The 18,780-nt window shown below is 54.3% G+C and overlaps 1 protein-coding gene across 18 annotated transcripts in view; it reads left to right on the plus strand.

Moving 5' to 3' along the window:
- Positions 1-18,780, plus strand: part of Mapt (microtubule associated protein tau) — a 95,555-nt gene that overhangs the window by 37,065 nt on the left and 39,710 nt on the right. For 12 of the 18 annotated variants that reach the window (XM_026408190.2, XM_026408191.2, XM_026408193.2 and 9 more), the window contains exons 2-3: positions 12,814-12,924; positions 18,383-18,469. In XM_026408190.2, coding sequence (XP_026263975.2) covers positions 12,831-12,924; positions 18,383-18,469 — 181 coding nt within the window. In that variant the 5' untranslated portion in view covers positions 12,814-12,830. The remainder of the gene's footprint in view (positions 1-12,813; positions 12,925-18,382; positions 18,470-18,780) is intronic. The other 6 variants (XM_026408195.2, XM_077801142.1, XM_077801138.1 and 3 more) reach the window with 1 other exon arrangement.

An 18,780-nucleotide genomic window follows, 5' to 3' on the forward strand; every position in this document is an offset into this window, starting at 1 on the left:
CCCCACAGGCCTCAGACACAGGCCTTCCCTGCGGTCATGTTTTGTTTTGGTTTGTATTGGTTGGTTGGTTTTTGCAGTCTGGGGATTGGACCCAGGGTGCTCTATCCCTGAGCTATATCCCAGCCCTTTTTATTTTTTATTTGGAGGCAGGGACTCAAAAAAAAAAAAAAAAGTTATCAAGGGTTTCACTAAGTTGCTGAGACTAGCCTTGAACTTGCCATCCTCCTGCCTCAGCCTCATGAGTTGCTGGGATCACAGGCTTGCACTGCTATGCCTGGCCCCCGTGCTGTGTTTTAACAGGTTAACTCAGGACTTGACACTGTGTACCTCCCCTGCAGAGATGTCCTCTCCCGCCAGTCCAGGAGAGCACATCACCTGGGAAGGCGCCCTTTGGCCAGGAGCTTTTCCCAGTGCCCCTCTGCTCCCTGGTGCACCACAGCCCCACATTCCACCTTATCCCTGTCCTCCCTGATTCCCACCCAGGGCCCATGTCCTCCAGAAGAGCTTCTAGGTTTGTACAAGCCACAAGAATCCACCTTTGTGGTTGTTTTAACGCAGACAAACTCTCCCCAGAGGTTGATTTGAGCCAAAGCCAGATTAGCAAGCTGAGAAATTTGGGTAGACTTGATTCCCTGGAGGGCTTGCCGGAGGACTCCTGCTGGAGAACCGGAGGCTGGAAGCTGAGACCCGTCTGAGCCGTCCTGAAGGCCAGGTGGGATCTGCAGCTCCTGCCCAGATTAGAGGGACATCTGAATTTTTAGATTTAGTTACAGAAAAGAAATGCAATGCTGAGCCTCCTTTTCAATTATTGAAGGCCACGTGCACTGGGATGATCGTTTCCAGGCCATAAAATTCCCCATCGAGTTACCATTCAGTGGTTTTAGTATTGTTGCCTGATTGGGGTAGTAACTCCTGTGACACCTGGAAGACCCAGAATCCTCTCAGACATGAGGGTGGGGACGAAGGCTGGGTCACAGTCTGCATTCCTTGTCTCCCTCTTGATGAGTGTCAGGCTTCCAGCGCGTGCACACAGGGGCGCACGCGCACTCCCACCCCAAGAGGAGTGTCTGTCATTTTTCCAGGTAGAATTCCATTTCCTACTTCCTCTGACTCTCTTGCCAGCTTTTTCTACGGGGTGCTTATTGCTTTTCACCAGGTTGTAGGTATAGTACGTGTTTAAAACTGAGATGAAAACAGAGACGCTGACCAGCGAAAGCCGCGGTGGCTCACTCCTTCCCGAGGCCGGGAGGAGGGTCAGCCGGGTCTGCTTTAGGGACCTGAGTCTGCGCACTGACATCGATGCGTTCTTTTCTCGTTTATAAGAGTCCCTTCTGCACGTTTTTACCACCACTGTTTTCTCTGGCCGACGCAGGGGCCCCTCCAGGCCGGTGCGTGTCCCTCCCGGGTCCCTCTCACAAGCGCTTGGCTTCACACAGGGTGCACCAGGACAGGGTTTTGGCCCCGTCCCCAGGCCGTCACGGGACCAGGGGATGATCTCACAGGGTCTGCCATCTGCCCTGCCTGGCCGGAGGCTGCGCTGGGAGGGCCAAGGGGCACCACGTGCCCCGGGTATTTTCAACACGAGCCCTTAGAGAGAGCCGTGGAGCCCCGGTCTGGGTTTTGCGTCCGGTGCTTCTTCCCGGGGCTCCCAATCCTAGAACCGCCGTCAGGCCCCCTCCCAGTGCCGCGGGGGCAGAGCATTAGTAGAAGGCAAAGCCAGGCAAAGCCAGCCACGGGACCGGGTTCCCCTGGGGAGTCCTGACCCCGGGGACTGTTTCAGTCCTAAAATCCGAACAGAGCACAGAAAGGCTCCACTGAGTGACAGACGATAAGGTCCTAATGACAGTAACCACGGAGGCACTGCACAGCTTGACACCCAAGAACTCAGCTTGACACCCAAGAACTCGTCTAGTCCCCACCTTTACAGATGGGACCCGCAGGGCTGAGCCACTTGCCCAGGGTTGCACAGCCCATAATGCAGTGGGCCCCCCCCAGGACCCTGCCAGAGCGTTCCCTGGGGACCCCAGCTCGGCCTTGATACCCTGCACAGCAGGGGCCGGGTCCCTGTCAGGGGGAGGATTCAGGGACGCCTGCTTGACCCCATGTGCCGTTCTTTGGCGCCTGCAGCAGACACCATTTATTTTCCATCCTCCCAAGGCCACGCTGAGCTCAGGTCACTCATTACTGAGAGACAACTGCTGATTAGCGATGTCCCCTACATCTTTCAGGGTATGTCCTCAGGCTCAAAAAATAGAAATGAAGCCATCTTAAAAACTACCACCTTTCCTTCCTGATTCTGCTCTCCCCACCCCCTCCGTCCTCCTTATTGTCTCCATCTAATGAAATGTCATGGCTAGAGGATCCCTTTCGGGGCTGTCCCCTGTGACCTTTCAAATTCCTACCTTCCCCTGCTTTGGGCCATGTTCCCAGCAAACTGAGATTCTGGCATGGAAAGTTCCAGGCCCTCTGTCCCCTCACCCTCCCAATAGCCTGCCAGTCCTCCCTGTGCTCCATGCCACTCTCGGCACTGCCCAGGAGGGAATGGGGGCGGGGACCGTGGTCTCTGTGACATTCACGCCCCCCCCCAAGCCTTCCCAGAAGTCCCCTGGCTTCCCATCCTCTCCAGGTGGTCTTCCTGTGGCCCCCTGCTGTCCCCTCCCCTCCACTGGGGCAGAAGCTACAGAAGCACTCCTGTGGGCCCAGGAGTCCTGCTTTGGGTTCATCTTCTTGTCTCTCCCAAGTCTTCTCCTGGCTCACCTCACAGGGTCCTGGTGGTGGTGGCTCCAGTGGTGGCCCATTTGTCTAGATGGTGACTGAAATGCTCACAGTTTTTCAGTGACCCCACAGCCACCCTGTGAGACAGGTGTGGCTTCATCCCCAAGTAACAGATGAAGACTCTGTTGTTCAGAGAGGGCAACTGACGGGTCCCGTGTCACCCAGCTAATGAGTGGCCCTGACAAACCCAGGGCTTTGGGCTGTACTCCAGGTGTCCCATCCACCGGAGTCCACAGAGAGGTCTGAGCAGGGAACAAGGTCCCGAGGGAAGCTTCAGAGACTGTGCCTGCCCCTCAGGAGCCAAGGGCTGGGAGTCCAGGCTGGTCCAGCTCCTGTTGCCTCCAGGAGGAGACAGGTTTGGGTCGGGCAGCTGCTCAGTGCACCCCAGGAGATGATCAAAGATAGTGGTCCAGATGGTGAGGGGAGAGTCCCTGCTCTGGGGGACAGGCAAGGGACTCTCCAGGTCACCACTGGACCCAGAAGGAGGGCTTAGGGTGCCTCCCCTGTTCCTGTACTGTGAGAATGAAGCCGTGCCATCTCCACAAAGTGCCTCGGGAAGGGACAACTCAGAGCCATCACCAGGCCCCGTCGTGGCCAGTGGAGGAGCCCACGCTCCTGGGCAACTGGCCTGATGGTGCCTCTGAGAGGCCTGTGGCACCGCCAAGGCCAGAGCCTGCCTGTGAGGACACCCATTCATCATCAGAATGACCGCGTCTGTGTGTCCCAGCCCGGCTCCTGGGACCCACAGGCAGTGCCAGCTCTCCCTCCCAGCTCACTCCTGCGTCCAGGCTGAACTTGAGCAAATCACCCCACGCCAGACCCTCCCCCAGCTCTGCCACCTTCTCTGGTTCCACTTGAGGTCCCGCAGCTGCTCTGAGCCTCAGTTGCTTTACCTGCAAAATGGAGCGAAGATGAGTTACACATCCCCCAGAAGTACAGCTAGAGAGGCACCTCCCACCTTCAGGCTTCACCTGGGCTTCATGAGTCACTGTGCCTGGACTTCATGAGTCACTGTGCCTCACTGTCTCCAAAGACTGACCTCCCAGTGTCAAAGTGAAGGCTAGTGCCTAGACCCACAGCCACGTCCACCCTCCCTCAACCTGGGCAGCTGAGCTTCAGTGCATAAAATGGGGATAACAACATTCACTTCTTCACATAGGAGGTTGGGAGGATTCAATAAGATAAAGATATGCAGCTGGGCACAGTGATGCATGCCCGTAATCCCAGCAGCTTGGGAGGCAGAGGCAGGAGGATCATGAGTTCAAAGCCAGCCTCAGCAACTTAGCAAGGTTCTGAGCAACTCAGTGAGATCCTGTCTCTAAATAAAATACCAAAAAAATAAAAGGATTGGGAGTGGCTCAGTGTTTAGTGACCCCAGATTCAATCCCTTGTTCCAAAAAAAAAAAAAGAGAAAGAAAGAAATATGAAACAGTGCCCGACTATAGAAATATCTACTCATGGTGGGCACAGTGGTGCACACCTGTAATCCCAGTGACTTGGGAGGCTGAGGCAGGAAGATCACAAGTTTCAGTTCAGGCTCAGCGACTTAGAAGGCACTTTCTCAAAATAAAAAATAGAGCTGGGCACAGTGACACATGCCTGTTATCCCAGTAGCTCAGGAGGCTGAGACAGGAAGATTGCAATTTCAAAACCAGCCTCAGCAACAGTGAGGTGCCAAACAACTCAGTGAGACCCTGTCTCTAAATAAAATACAAAATAGGGCTGGGAAGGTGGCTCAGTGGTTAAGTGCTCCTGAATTCAATCCCTGGTACCAAATAATAATAATAATAATAATAATAATAATAATAATAAAGAACTGCAGATGTTGCTCAGTGGTAAAACACTCCTGAGTTCTATCCCCAGTACCAAACACCCAAGCACGCGTGCACACACACACACACACACAAAAGTTTTGGAAAAAAAATATATTTACTCTTGGTGTTAAGAGATGGGTATGCATGGCTTAAAAGGGAGAGACTTTAAAAGCCACCCTCCCCAGCAGATTTAAGGGCACTGTCCTGTTGGTCTGTAGACATTTGCAGCTGTCAGAGCTCACGTGACGGGGAAGCTAGAACCTATGTCTGTTGGAATCAGCCAGAAATGAAGAGAAAGCTTATTAACAGCGGCAAATTGTTAAGTGAACAAAGCAGGCTAATGAATAACTGGGACAATGCCGACTCCTTTAGGGACAGCTCCATGTGCAAGGAGAGGTGCCTGCAAGGACGTGTCCTGGAGCATGGCCGGGGGTCAGTGCTGTCCCTTTCACATTGTGGAGTTGACTTTTTCATAATGACTCTGACTTTTGGAACATGGCATTTCTCTATCCTGCTCCTCTCTCAAAGTCGAACAGTGATTTGCTCAAGGAAACTTTTTTTTTTTGCTGTTGTTTTGTTTGTTTGTTTGTTTGTTTTTGTTTTGGTTTGGTTTTCTTGGCTTTGACATCAGGGGAAGCTCCTTCTTGCCTGTTTGGGGCTCCAGGTTCAGGGAACTTCTTTGAGGCAGACTAACATGATGAACAGGGATGTTGGTGGCCACTGAGCTGGACAGAGGCTCAGCAGCCACCTCCAGCACCAGCAGGTGTCACACAACAGCCACCGTCCTCATCCAAAGGGGATGGAGGAAAAGCTCCGGGTGGGTGTTCTGGAATCAAAGGCCATCCACCGGTGACAGGTTTTGCAAACACTGCTCGTCTCTCCTGTGGTAACAAAGGAGAGAAACTTTTAGTTTAAAAAACGAACAAAAACAGAAAAAGTGAACTTAAAACCAGGATGGCCTCTCCTCGGATGCAATCTGCAGATTTTCCAGGTGGGGGGCGTCAGCAGCTGATACCGGCCGAGACACTCTGGGTGCACAGCCTCCAGAAAGAGCCCTCATTCACACCTCCAGGCCCTCGGGTGGCCCCCTGGGGCCAGTTTCCCCTCACCAGTGTCTCCCCTCTGTGTGCTCCTTCTCTTCTCTCCATTGGATCGGGCAGTTTTGCTTGAAATCTGGATCTCTATGATTGTTTGGTTCTAGAACATTTTGTGATAAGCTGCACTGTGATGTGACCGCCAGCTCCTCGGAGGTGGGCGATGCCGTCTTCCCTGCAGCCTCATGGCCTCTGCTTGCCTGGGGCTGAGTGTCCCCCGAGAGGGGCCATTGAGCAGGGGGACATGATGGAGACGGGCTCTCTCTCGGACACTCGCGGTCAGGATGTTACTGACCAACTGTCACCCACTATCACTTCGACAGAGGAGCATCGTGGCATCAGAATTGCCAGGCCCCAGGCCCGAGAGGGGGACATTTAAGTCTTGGAGGCTCTTTCTTAGGTTGCAGTTGGCTCCCTGAGTGCTAAGTGCTCCCAGCAGCTCAGGAGGCTGAGGCAGGAGGATCACAGGTTTAAAGCCGGCCTCAACAAGGGCGAGGTGCTAAGCAACTCAGTGAGACCCTGTCTCTAAATAAAATATTTTTAAAAGGGCCGGGGATGTGGCTCAGTGGTTAAGGGCCCCTGAGTTCAACCCCTGGTACAAAAAAAAAAGACCTGCTTCTCCATAGGGAACTAGGGTGCCCGCCCACCCCTCACCAGGCTTTATATCTTAAAGTGAAAGGGCTGGCCCTAATCATGAGTGGAAATACCAGGAGAAAGTTCCCAAAGAGCTTTAGTCTGGTTGAGCTAATGTCCTTAGCAATCATTTCTTCTCCTGAGATCCTCTCTGAAGCCCCCTTAGCTATCATCAGGCACTGCCTGAAATAATCACCCTTATCATCACTTGGCTTAATAGGTCAGCTTCCCCTACCAGCCTGCCTGGCTCCATTATGTACTGTGTGACCTCCAGCAACTTGCCCAACCTTTCTGTGGCAGTTTCCAAATGTGTCAAAGCAGGCCAAATGATCAATCAGCTACTGTGGAATTAAATGAGCCAATACCGGGAAATGCTTGAAACGTGGTCCCCATCATTACGCCCTGGTTCCCACCCCAGGTTCCCACCAGCAAATTCACGGGAGAGCAGAAAAAGGGACCAAGGAAAGGAAAGATGGGATGCAGAGTGCCAAGTTCATTTAAAGTTATTTTGGATTCTAGGCTTCTCTTTTCTTGGGTTTCGGCGATCTGCAGACATCTATTTGGAGTTTTGCTTTTTATTTTTAAAGATAGCTTGATGGAGATGAAATTCTCGGGCCAGGAAAGCAGCACCGCCGCCCGTCAGGTGCCGCGGGTTCGCTGAGTCACGGCGCCCGGGTCTCCTCGCGGCCGCCCGGCGGCGGGCGCCCCCTAGTGTGGCCCGGACACGCGCCACCGGGCGGCTCCCGGACCCGCTCTCGGAGACGCTGCTCCAGACCCGGGTTGCACTCGCGGTGCGTCCAGCTGGGGCCGAGGTGAGCCAAGGCGGAGACCGGCCCGGCCCCGGACTCGGGTTCTATCTTAATCCTCCCTTAATCCTCCATCGAGACTGGACCGTGACCTTTAGCGCCCCTTTGAAGAAGGTGATGAGCCTCTGAAAAGATTCCTGGGGTGAGCCCTCGCCCTGCCTAGCTGTGTGACCTCAAACCCGGCACTGAACCTCCCGAATTTTCTCATGTGCAAAGGGGGAGCAATGATTTCTCCTCCTGGGAGGGATCCTCTCTGAAGTCCTCTCTGAAGATGCTTTTAATAATCCAGCTGCCAAAGGGGAGTGAGCCCCAGGAAGCTCTCCAGAGCTGAAGGGCCGGTCACTTACCCATTTGCTTTGATAAGAGAGTGAGGGGCATAGGCCCACGCTTATAATCCCAACGGCTCAGGAGGCTGAGACAGGAGGATCCAGATTTCAAAGCCAGCCTCAGCAACCGTGAGGCGCTAAGCAACTCAGTGAGACCCTGTCTCAAAATAATATACAAACTAGGGCTGGGGATGTGGCTCAGGGGTCGAGTGCCAAACAAAACACACACACACACACACACACACACACACACACACACGGATTGCAGGGGCGCCCCTTGCTTCCACCTGGATGACTCTGGAAAACATGATGCTCAGGAAAAGAAGCTGGTCACCCAAGGCCACCTACTGTCCTGTTCTGTTTATATGAAATGAGCCCAATTCACTTTAAAATGGTCAGCAGGATTAGTTTTGCCTCAATCACAAAAAAAGTTTAAAAAGAGAGGGAGACGCTGAGGCTCAGCTGGGTCAGCACTTGGCCCCTGGCCGTCCCGCATCCCCAGTCCTGCTCTCCTGACCCATGGCACTGTCGTCTTGTTCCTGCCTCTGGCGAGGAGGCTGGCTCTGGGGCCTGTTCTCCCTGCTGGGTCCTGGGGACGTGTGGGGTGGTGACGCCTGGTGCAGGCTCAGGCGTGCTCGCTGAGGTGTTCCCAGAGCACTGTCCTGGCAGGAGTCTCGGCCCAGCAGGCCTGGCCGTGCCATCTGGGGCTGGTTCCGTCCTGTGGCCAGTCATTCCACAGGACTCATCCGGCCCTGGCTCTGCAGAGGGCAGCGGGGAGGGGGGCGGTGTGCAGACCCTGGGCTCCATGCCAGGGTCACCTGCCTGGAACCTGGACCCGGACCAGAGACCTGCCATCCTGCCACTGGCCCCAGGCTCCTGAGCTGGGGACACAGGCTCAGTGGATGCACTTAGAATAAAACGCTGGTGCAGGGAGGGAGCTCGGGGGTCACGGGGTGACATTCAGGGGATGAAAACCTAAAGGCTAGAGAGGCGACTTCATCACAAGCTGCTGAGTGTGGGTCCTGGCCCTGCTCCTCTCTCACCCCAGACCCTTGGCCCAGAGTCCACACAGGAAGTCAGGGAACTTTCTGTGGCCCAGGATGAAAGAGTGTGTGGTGAGGGGCAGCTGAGTGTCCCTGCCATTCAGGACACAGGCCCTGCCTCCCACAGGATGCCAGCTCAGGCAGGTGACTCCTCAGGTTCCTGGGAACCTGGTGTCTACAACGATGGTGGTGATGACAAAGATACCCACCTCAAGGACAGTTGTGAGGGCTCCTGGGGGCTCTGTCAGTGGCCCACGCAGTGCCCACGGGAGCACGCACTCTTTTGGCAGGTTCTGTGCCCGCACTTCCCATTGCCAGCCTGAGGCTCCCACAGCATCAGCCCAGGCAGGTCCCCCCAGACTTACATGTTTAGGGGCCATCCTAGTCTGTCATAAGACTGGGAAGAAGTGACTTCCTATTGCTCTCCAGGGACCTCCTCTTTCTGGGTTCTGTATTCTGCCTATGGCAAGCAGACCCTCAGGAATGCTCCAGAACATGGACTTGCCTCCCCAGTCCCACCCCCGCAGTGCTGCTGGGAATTGAACCCAGAGCCTTGTGCATGCTGGGCCAGGGCTCTACCACTGGGCTACATCCCCAGGCCCTTTTGAAAATTTTCTTTTGAGACAAGAGCTCCCTAAGTTGTCCAGGCTGGCCTCAAACTTGAGATCCTCCTGCCTCAGCCTCCCGAGCAGCTGGGGTTGCAGTTGTGTGCCACCGTGCCCAGCCCTGGCTCGTCTTTCTTATCATGGCCTGTAGGTTCCAAAACATTAGCACAAGGACTGATGACCTAGACCAGCATCACAAGTGTTGAAGAAGGTGCAGGAACCTTGGGACACTGGCCGCCTGGGACTGGGGCGGGCTGAGCCTTTCTGTTTACAGATTTCCTCCCTTGCATTCCAATTTTTTTCTGCAAAGAAAAATATTGACCCTTGAGATGCAGTTTATTTATTTGGCATGGTGAGTAGTCACCTGTTTTGAAGGATGATTTAATTTCGGCGTTGGCCCCTGTAATTTACACAGCTTCCCTTGGGTGTGTCTGACTCTGCAGTGGACAGGGTCTGTGGGGGCGGCGGAGGGGCAGAGTGGTCATTAGAAAGCAGGACGGTGGGACCCATGGCCCTGTTGTCTGCTCATGGGGCTGAACGAGGCAGCCCAGCAGCTGTGCACACCCTGGTGAGCTTCCCCAGGCCTCAAAACAACAGCACTGCCCACGTCCAGCCGTGAGCCCTGGTCTCCTACTCCTGAGTCAGAGCCTGTGGAAACCTCTAGAAGCAGCTGAAGAAAACCCAGTATGGAAAGTAAAAATCCACACTGGAAATATAGGGGGTAACCACAACAGGGTGACTTTTGCTAAGACTTATTTATTTATAGTTTTTGATTTGTTTTCGTTTCTATTCAAGAAATACGGGAGAAGCCTTAAGAGGTTTGTAAACTATGGCCCACAGGCCAAATCTGGCCTTGAGCTAAGAATGCTTCTGTGTTCTCAAATGGTTGAAAAAAAAAACAAATATAAAAGAAGATGATATTGCTGAGCATGGTGACGCAACCTGTAATCCCAGTGACTCAGGAGGCTGAGGCAGGAGAATTGAAAGTTTGAGGCCAGCCTCTACAATTTGGGACCCTGTCTCAAAATAAAATAAGGACTGGGGTATATAGCTCAGTGGTAAAGTGCCCCTGGGTTCAATCCTCAGTACCAAGAAGAAGAATGCTATTTCATGACCTATGGCAATTATGTGAAATTAAAATTCCAAAGTCCATAAATAAAGTTTTCTCACAACACAGTCATGCCAATTCATTTATCATCACAACTGTTTTCCCAGTGCCAGGCAGAGACAGCACAGAGCCTGCAGGGTTTACTGTCCAGCCCTTGATGTTGGAAGATTGTCTGACCCTTGACTTGAAGCTGAAGTGGAATACCTCTCCATTGAAAAACCTATTAAAATAAAGCTTCATGAAAAACTTAAAATTAGCCAGGGATGGTAGTACACATTTGTCATCCCAGGGACTCAGAGGCCAAGATAGGAGTATCACAAGTTTGAGGCCAGCCTCAGCAACTTAGCAAGAACCTGTCTCAAAATAAAAAGTCAAGTTAGGTGCCGTGGCGCACACCTGCACTTCTAGCAGCTTGGGAGGCTGAGGCAGGAGGGTGGCGAGTTCAAAGCCAGCCTCAGCAATTTAGTGAGACCCTGTCTCAAGATAAGAAATAAAAAGGGCTGGGGATGTAGCCCAATGGTTAAGCACCCCTGGGTTCAATCTCTGGTACCAAAAAATAAATAATAAATAAAAAGTCAAAAGGGCTGGGGGTGCAGCTCAGTGGTAGAGTACACCTCGGTTTAATTCCCAGGACAGGGAGAAAAACAAAATCATAACAGAAGTCAGGGGGATAGTAAAATGAATTTTCTGGAGCTTATTAATAGTGAAATGAAATCACCAGTTTGGCCAGCACTGGGCTGGGGGTTCCTTCCACCTGATCGCAGGACCCGCCCTCGTCGTCCAGCACCCTCCCTCCTAGTGCCATCCCCTTTGCCCGGGCCACCCCTGCCCCCCACCAGGCTCTTTCCTCTGGCGTGCGCTGTACCTAGTCTCTCTGCTGACCTCAACCCAGTTTTGAAGTCTGGTCTAATGTTTTCTAAAATGCGCTTCTTGGAGCTACCCCTTCCTGCCGTCTCCTCGCCTGCCCTTTGGGGTCCCACTCTGTGTGCCCGGACCATCGCCGTCACCTCCCTGCTCACAGTTGCCCCGTTGACCTCAGGCACCTCTTCTGGTGCTGCCCCTCCCTGTGAGCAGGGTCCAGACTGGCCCCTTCCAGCTCCAGGTTCTGCTCTTCTTAGTGAGGAGGAGCAGCCACGGTGCCCGATCTGCCCGCTTCTCATTGACCGGGTGGAAGTGCAGAGGGACCCAGGAGAGTGCGGACGGCCGCAGCCTCTGATCTGGGTGTAAGTCAGGTGACAGGAGCCACCTGTGACCATACGGCCTACCTCAGAAGGGAAGCCCATTCCGTCTGCACAGACAGACACTCTGTCCGTCTGCGCCCACGTTAACCGTAGGAGCCATCTAGACCCAGTGGCGGGAACTGAGGGCCACTTAGAACTGGTGCTCAGTGGCCTGGCCCCTGTTGAGCTGCCCTGACATGTGTAGCATTCTGTCCCTTCTCATGCTGTGAGAGGAGCCAGCTGCCAGATAGGGCACGCGTGTGTGCAGGCGTGTGCACAGGGGCTGGGCTGGCAGTGTGAGATAGCCAAAAGGGAGGGTGCACCTCACTGAGCCTGTGCTCTCCGGGCGTCCCTGGAAGGCCGGCTTGCCCACGTGGATTTTGCACCCAGGGGTCACCATCTGATAAAGATGGCCTGGGAAAAGGACTCTCCCCACCGTCCCTGGAGACCTCCAGTGCGGCACACAGCTGTGTCACCCAGGCACGGGAGCTGGGAACCCAGGGCTGCAGCCATTCACAAAGGCAATGCCAAGTATTAGCAGCAAGAAGGGCGCAGGGGGTGGGGGTGGGGTGCTTCAGTCACAGAGCCCTCGCCTAGGTGCTGTCCCCAGCTCCATGGATTAAATAAACAACAGCAGGCACAACTGTAGTCCCAGCCACTTGGGAAGCTGAGGCAGGAGGATCAGTTGAGCCCAGGAGTTCAGGGCCAGTCTGGAGAACATAGTGAGACCCTGCCTCTAATTAAAATGAAACAAGCGGGGGGCTGTGGCGCACACCTGTCATCCCAGCAGCTCCGGAGGCTGAGGCAGGAGGGTCAGGAGTTCACAGCCAGCCTCAGCAATAGCGAGGCACTAAGCAGCTCAGTGAGACCCTGTCTCTAAACAAAATACAAAGTAGGGCTGGGGATGTGGCTCAGGGTTCAAGTGCCCCTGAGTTCAATCCCAGGTACCCCTCTCCCCCCAAAAAAATCCAAGAGTTGATTTGGGGGGGCTTGGGATGTGGCTCAGTGGTCAGGTGTCCCTGAGTTCAATCCCCAGTACCCCCACCAAAAAAAATCTAGCATTTTCCTTCTGAAGAAGTGGAGAGAGCGCTGAGAGTAAGGGCTCAGGTCTGCAGAGCCTGCCTCGCACGGTGATTTTGAGTGTGAGCTGGTGTAACGCTGGTTACAAACACATAGAAATGTCCCAACACTTGGGCAAGAATGCGGAGCACAGGTTGAGACGGGGCACCTGCTCCTTGGAGAGGGGAGTGGGGTGGCCAAAATCTGCCTGCCGTGACCTGGGGGCGGGCACTCTCTCCCTGTCCCCACCACAGCCCAGCACTCCTGGGAACTGAGTCCTTCAGCTCAGCGTCCTGCCGCCACCTCTCACCCTGCATCTCCTCCCCCCAGGTGAGCCTCGCACCAAGATGGCTGAGCCGCGCCAGGAGTTTGACACTGCGGAAGACCACGCTGAGGGCTACGCCCTGCTCCAGGACCAAGAGGGGGAGCACGGCCTGAAAGGTTAGTAGACAGCTGTGTGCAGCAGGCCAGGTGCCTGGGGAGCACAGCCAGCCTCTTGCTTTGGCAAGGGCGGGCAGGGGGCCTTTGCATCCTGGTCATTGGGCTTTTCAACACCTCATTGTATAAGATGTCAGGGGTGTGGAGCCTTAGTAACTTGAAGGGGCCAGGATCACTCAAAATGTGAGGCTATTTCAAAATTTACCTTTCCAAAGGAGAGTTTGCCACATGAGTGGATGGAGTGTGACAAGCTTGCAGGGCTCAGGAATACAGGGGTCCTTGACGTCTCAGCCACACCCGTTATCCTATAGGCCTGTGCTCCTGAGCACGTGAAATGTCCAGCGTTGACCTGTACTTCTACCCTCCCTCAGTGAGGCCCCGCCTACGTGAGCTTCCAAAATGTCTAAAACACAGTCTTCTGGCCACACTGATCTGACTCCATCCTCAAACCCCTAAATGCACAGCCAGATGCGGTGGTGATTCAGCCAGATACAGTGGTGCACACCTATAATCCCAGCTACTCGGGAGGCCCAGGCAGGAGGATCATCATAAGTTCATAGCCAGCCTCAGCAAGTCATCAAGAAAAAAATAAAAAGAGCTGAGGATATAGCTCAGCGGTAAAGTGCCTCTGGGTTCAATTCCGGGTATCGCTAAATGCACGTGATTCATTTTGCTGTGTGACTACGTGTCAGGGAGATTGGGACACTCCTAGGGCTGCCCCTCTCTGGAGCATGGAGCTGGCCCAGGGTGCTGAGCTGTGTGACAAAGAGCTCTCTCCATGGGTCTCCAGGGCACAGCCCCACTGCAGTCCTGTGGGTGGATGGCTCGGTCCCACCCACCACCAGACCCATTTCTAAGGAGACAGAACGGAGACCGTCTACATTTCTCTTTTTAATGCTAAAAATTGCAGCTGGGGTGCGGGTGGAAATCACAGAACTCCAAGGTTGGAAGTGACCTCTGCCAGCTGCACCTATCCAAGGAGAGTCCTTCAGGAGGGGGCATCACAGGGTCCCCCAGATGTGGGGAGCAGGGGGTCCAGCTCTCCTGCATGTGGAGCAGCCATCCCCCCTGGAGAATTTTGGGACCTGCTCAGGGACCTGATTCCAAGGCTGGTTTCTCTCTCGGTGTCAGCAGAGAGGCCTTAGTCTAAGATGCGCATTGGGAATTGGAAAGGTGAGTTGAGGCAGGGAGGAGGATGTGGGCACCCTACCGGAGCGGAGGGTGTGGGGGATGCAGGCTCCAGCCAAACCTCTGTACCCAGCATCTCCACCAAATGGAGACGAGAAATGTTGAATAACTAGATTATTAAACTCTCATGCGTGGAATCCAAGTTAGAATCACAGCATACTGAATTCAGAGTGAGCTCTTCAAATACTGAGTTGTGCCAATGAAAAATGGCACTGTCTATAGAGGTAGGGCAACCTGGCTTAAATATTTGGTTAAAAATATATGTTGTCTCCGGGCACGGGCAGCACACACCTGTAATCCCAGCAACTCAGGAGGCCAAGGCAGGAGGATTGCAAGTTCGAGACCTGCCTCAACAATTTAGTGAGACCCTGTCTCAAAATAAAATTCATAAAGGGCTGTGTTTTTGCTCAGATTGAACCCCTGGGTTCAATCCCCAGTACCGTATATTATATTGCAACGAATGTACCATAATAATGTAAGATGTTAATGATAGGGCGGCTGGGTGTGGAGAGACTTATATATATCTTCTGTATATCTAAAAATATACTAACATTATAAATTCATTTAAAACCAAGTCCCATGAGGGGTGGTTGTTACCAGTCTTATTTTTTGCACTAGATTCAACCTGCAAACAAAGAATAATTGACCAAGTTACTTCGTGTTTCTGGGTTGCCTTAAGTATGTTTGTTCAAACTGCTATTCAATTCTTTAATATAAGAGGTGATCAGAAGTTCTGTGCGCTCTCTCTCTCTCTCTCTCTCTCTCTCACACACACACACACACACACACACACACGCTGCAGAATTTAAGTTGCTAACCTTTTTGAAATGCTGTGAAAGGAGAGGACTCGCAGATCGCTAGCTGACCCCAAGACGTCCTCTCCAGGAGAGCCAGCGAGACCTAAGAGACTTCCAGTCTCACCAAATTAATTCTCGCTACTCAGCGTTCAAAGGAGCTGTTTTTATGTGGGGAGCTGGAGTTGGCAGAAGGTGTCACTGTACTGACAACACTTTAGATAAGTGACAAAAGTCTATTTTGAATAGTGACAAGAAACTGCATGTTAAATACCAGAACAAAGAGGGTCTGAGTGGGTGCTAAAAGCTGCAGTGGGGCGGGGACAGCCACAGAGAGCTATATGCCAGGTACACTGGGGACACCAGGGATGCCGGGGACGCCAGGGACGTGGGTAGCTGAAGAAACAGTGGCCTCCGGAGTTGAAGGCCTCTCCGGATCGGCTGGTTAGACCTTCCTGACATTGACGAGGGCTTTTCCCTCCCTCCTTCCCTCTCTCTAAGGAACTTAGCAAGGATATTGCAGTTGGAAGAGTGGGCAGGGGACAGGTGCCCTGTGCCGTGGCTAATGTCAAGACCACACGCAGTCTGCAGGCTGTGGCCTCGTCATTCAGCCAAGACCTGCTCGAGACAGTCTGCAGGTTTTTACAAGCTCCAGGACCAAGGAGCCGCGCATGTGTGAGAAGCTTGTTTTGAACAGGCCAATGGGTGTGGCCAGGGCCTGGTGTCCAGGGATGGCTTTGGGACCAAGCGGGTGGGTGTCTGATCACACGGTGCACTTGAACTCCATCCGCCTTTCTGTCATCTTCACATTCTGCCCCATCCTGAAACTGAGGTTGCCCCTGCCCCTGGTGAAGTGGCCTGGTCCACCAGAGCCTCCCCATTTCCACTGAGTGCCCCATCCCCACCCTGTACCTCTCCCGGTTCCTACACTGCTGTTGGAGACTCTGCCACCACCTGGTCCGCCGTGACCCCAGCCAGTGCCTACACCATCCTCAGCTCCCCAGGGACACCGCCCACCTCTCTGCTGGCCCTGGCGCCCTCACCACAAAGCTGGGTTTGGAGACAGTCGCCCTGTGGCCTTTGCGAACTTCTCCCTTTTTGCTGTCACCCACTGTCACCCTTAAGGCCAAGCTCAGCAAGCCATGGCCGGACAGGCCAGATCTGGCCCCTCGCCGGCCTGCATCCAGCCGCCAACTGAGAACAGTCTTTATTTTTCATACGGTCGAGAAAACCTACATCCTGAGCATGTGGCTTCCCCACCCAAGGTGGCTCACAGGTGGGAAAGGCAGCCAGAAGGGGAGGAGGGGACCAAGGGAGCCCTTCCCCACTGAGCTCCTCCCAGAGAGATGCCCTGTCCAAACACTTCCCCTGACTTCCCACTGGCCACCCCTGCCTGGCCAGGAGGCTGGAAGATGTGGCCTTCTGATGGGGTACAGCTCCAGCCTGAATCACCTCAGGGTTCTGTGTCCAAGGTGGGTTGAATGGGCTGCCAGGAAAGTCCCCTGTGCTCGTGGGCTATGGCTACTAAGTAATGCTGGACCTTTCCTCAGATGGCCAGAGTCCACTTGTCCATCTGTTACAATGATCAGCTACCTGTTGGGACCCCCAGGGACTCCCAGTCAACATCCACATCACTGTCATCAGCACTGTGAGTGTGTGGTGCTATGCTGGGTCTTTCAACCAAGGTGGCATCATGCTGAGTGACAGCAGGCACCACCACTTACCAAGGGCTTCTCACACGCAGGCCCCGCGTGGTGCTGTACACAGAAGCCCCCTGAGAGGGTGGACCTGTTTCCAGGCCCAGGAAACTAAGGCAGAGAGAGGGCAAGTCCCTTGGCCAGAGTCACACACACGGCAGACAGTGGAGCTGGATTTGGGCCTCAACACAGCAGCATTACAGGTAGCAAAGGGAACAGTGTGAAGGGAGGGGCCCTAACACACAGGGGTAAGCAAGGTCACCAAGATAACAGAGCAGCACTGACCTGATGGTGGAGATGACACTAGGCACCCTGGAGAGACCTCTCTGGGCACACAGGGCCAGGCTCAGGAGAAGAGGAGGGAAAGTTGGTGAGAGTCAGCACAAAGGGTTCAGAAACTCCCATGTGAGCGTCCCAGATTTCCATCTCGTCATCTGTTCATCCATCCAGCCATCCAACTAGCCACCCAGACCTCCTGTCACTCAATAATCCACCCATTCATCCGTTCCTCCCTCCCCTCTTCAATCATCCATCCACCCGCCCACTGTCGTTTGAGCCATGGCTTACGATGAGGGTCATCTAAGTCCCCGGTGGGACTGAACTGCAAGGACTTCTTCACATCACTGAGAACGAGTCCCACGAATGCAAATCCTCAGGTTAGCAGAGTGCTTCCCCCAAGAGGTCCCCCCAGCAGCTCCAAGAGGAGGGGGCAAGTAGGGTCGATATCATGTCACTCATTTTACAAATCAGAAAACTGAGGTCCTGAGAGAGAAGTTCAAGGCCCCTGCTTAGAAAGAGGTGGAACTGAGATGAACCCAGACATCTTGGCCCTTTTTTCCCCAGTGCTTTCTAGACTGTAATGCCTCTTCCTGTTAGGAGACCTTCACGAGGACAGTCTCAGCTGGCCTAGGCCTGCTCTGGGACAAGCTGGCGCCTGAGCCCTTTGCTCCGTGTGGCCACTCTCTCTCCCTCATTAGGCCGTGTGCCCCTGGAGGCAGGCTGTGTCTTTTTAGCATCTGATTCTCTCCGAGTACCCAGCCTGGGCTCTGCACACGCCAGGCGCTCAGCAGGCCTTCCCCTGCTGTATTTGACAACCTTGGCTCATCCAGCCCCAGAAGCTGAGTGATGCCCTGGTAAACCCATAGCGACCAGAGCAGATTGACTTCTGGTACCAAGGTGCCACACCAAAGGGGGACAATGCTGTCCTTCCTGGATGAGGAGGAGAAGACAGACTTCTTCATTCTATTAAAGCCCACAAAAGCCACCTTACAAGGGCGTTCATGGTGGATGGTGTGGCTCTGGATGGTGGGTCTTTTGGGGGTCCATGGAAAGCTTTCCATGAAAGGAGCTGGATGAAGTCCAAGTGGATGCAGGCCCTGGGTCCGCCCTGGGCCCGTTCTTTTCCGAGGCGGGAGCTGGATCTCTGAGCATTTCTCCGGGTGTCCACTTGTCCTTCGTTAACAGCACTGGCCAACAGCAGGTTCACTGCGGCTCAGCTTCCTGGTATTTGCCACCATTTGTCAACAGGAGAGCCTTTGCCTCACAGGAACTGGCTGGTGGAAGGGCAGCCTCTCCTGCACCAACGAGCGTTCCCCACATCTTCATCTGGTCACCCTGGTGTGGGGTACAGTTGTGTGGGGGGGGTGCTGGTCCCCTTTGTTGTCTGCTCACATGGACGTGGGGTCCACACTGAGGGGTTTGCAGCTCCAAGGACTCTGCTCCCGAGTTCAGGAGGCCTGGGGAGAGGCCGCCGTCCTGAGGGGCTCACTGTGTATGTTCCAGCGTCTCCCCTGCAGACCCCCGCCGATGACGGATCCGAGGAACCCGGCTCTGAGACCTCGGATGCTAAGAGCACCCCGACGGCCGAAGGTGGGGCTCCCCCTCTCGCTGCTTCCTCCAGACACTCCCTCCCTGCCGCCAGCCTGCGCTTAGCCGAGCTTTGGGCCACCGTCCCTCGTGCGCTATGCTCCAGCTGCGTTCGCTGCCCCCTCTCCCACGGGCTGAGAGCTGTGCTTGCTGGATGCTTCGCAGGACAGGGCTGTGGGCGCCGGGCCCATGCACAGTTCCACAGAGCCCCTGTCCCCAAACCATTGTCCTCCCACAGCCCCTTGTGAAGTTACCCTTTGCTCTTCTTTTGGGGGCCACCAAGGCCCACAGCAGCCATTTGTTTGAGGAAGGGG

Source organism: Urocitellus parryii, chromosome 7, assembly GCF_045843805.1.
Source record: "Urocitellus parryii isolate mUroPar1 chromosome 7, mUroPar1.hap1, whole genome shotgun sequence".
In the NCBI taxonomy this organism is placed as follows: Eukaryota; Metazoa; Chordata; class Mammalia; order Rodentia; family Sciuridae; genus Urocitellus; species Urocitellus parryii.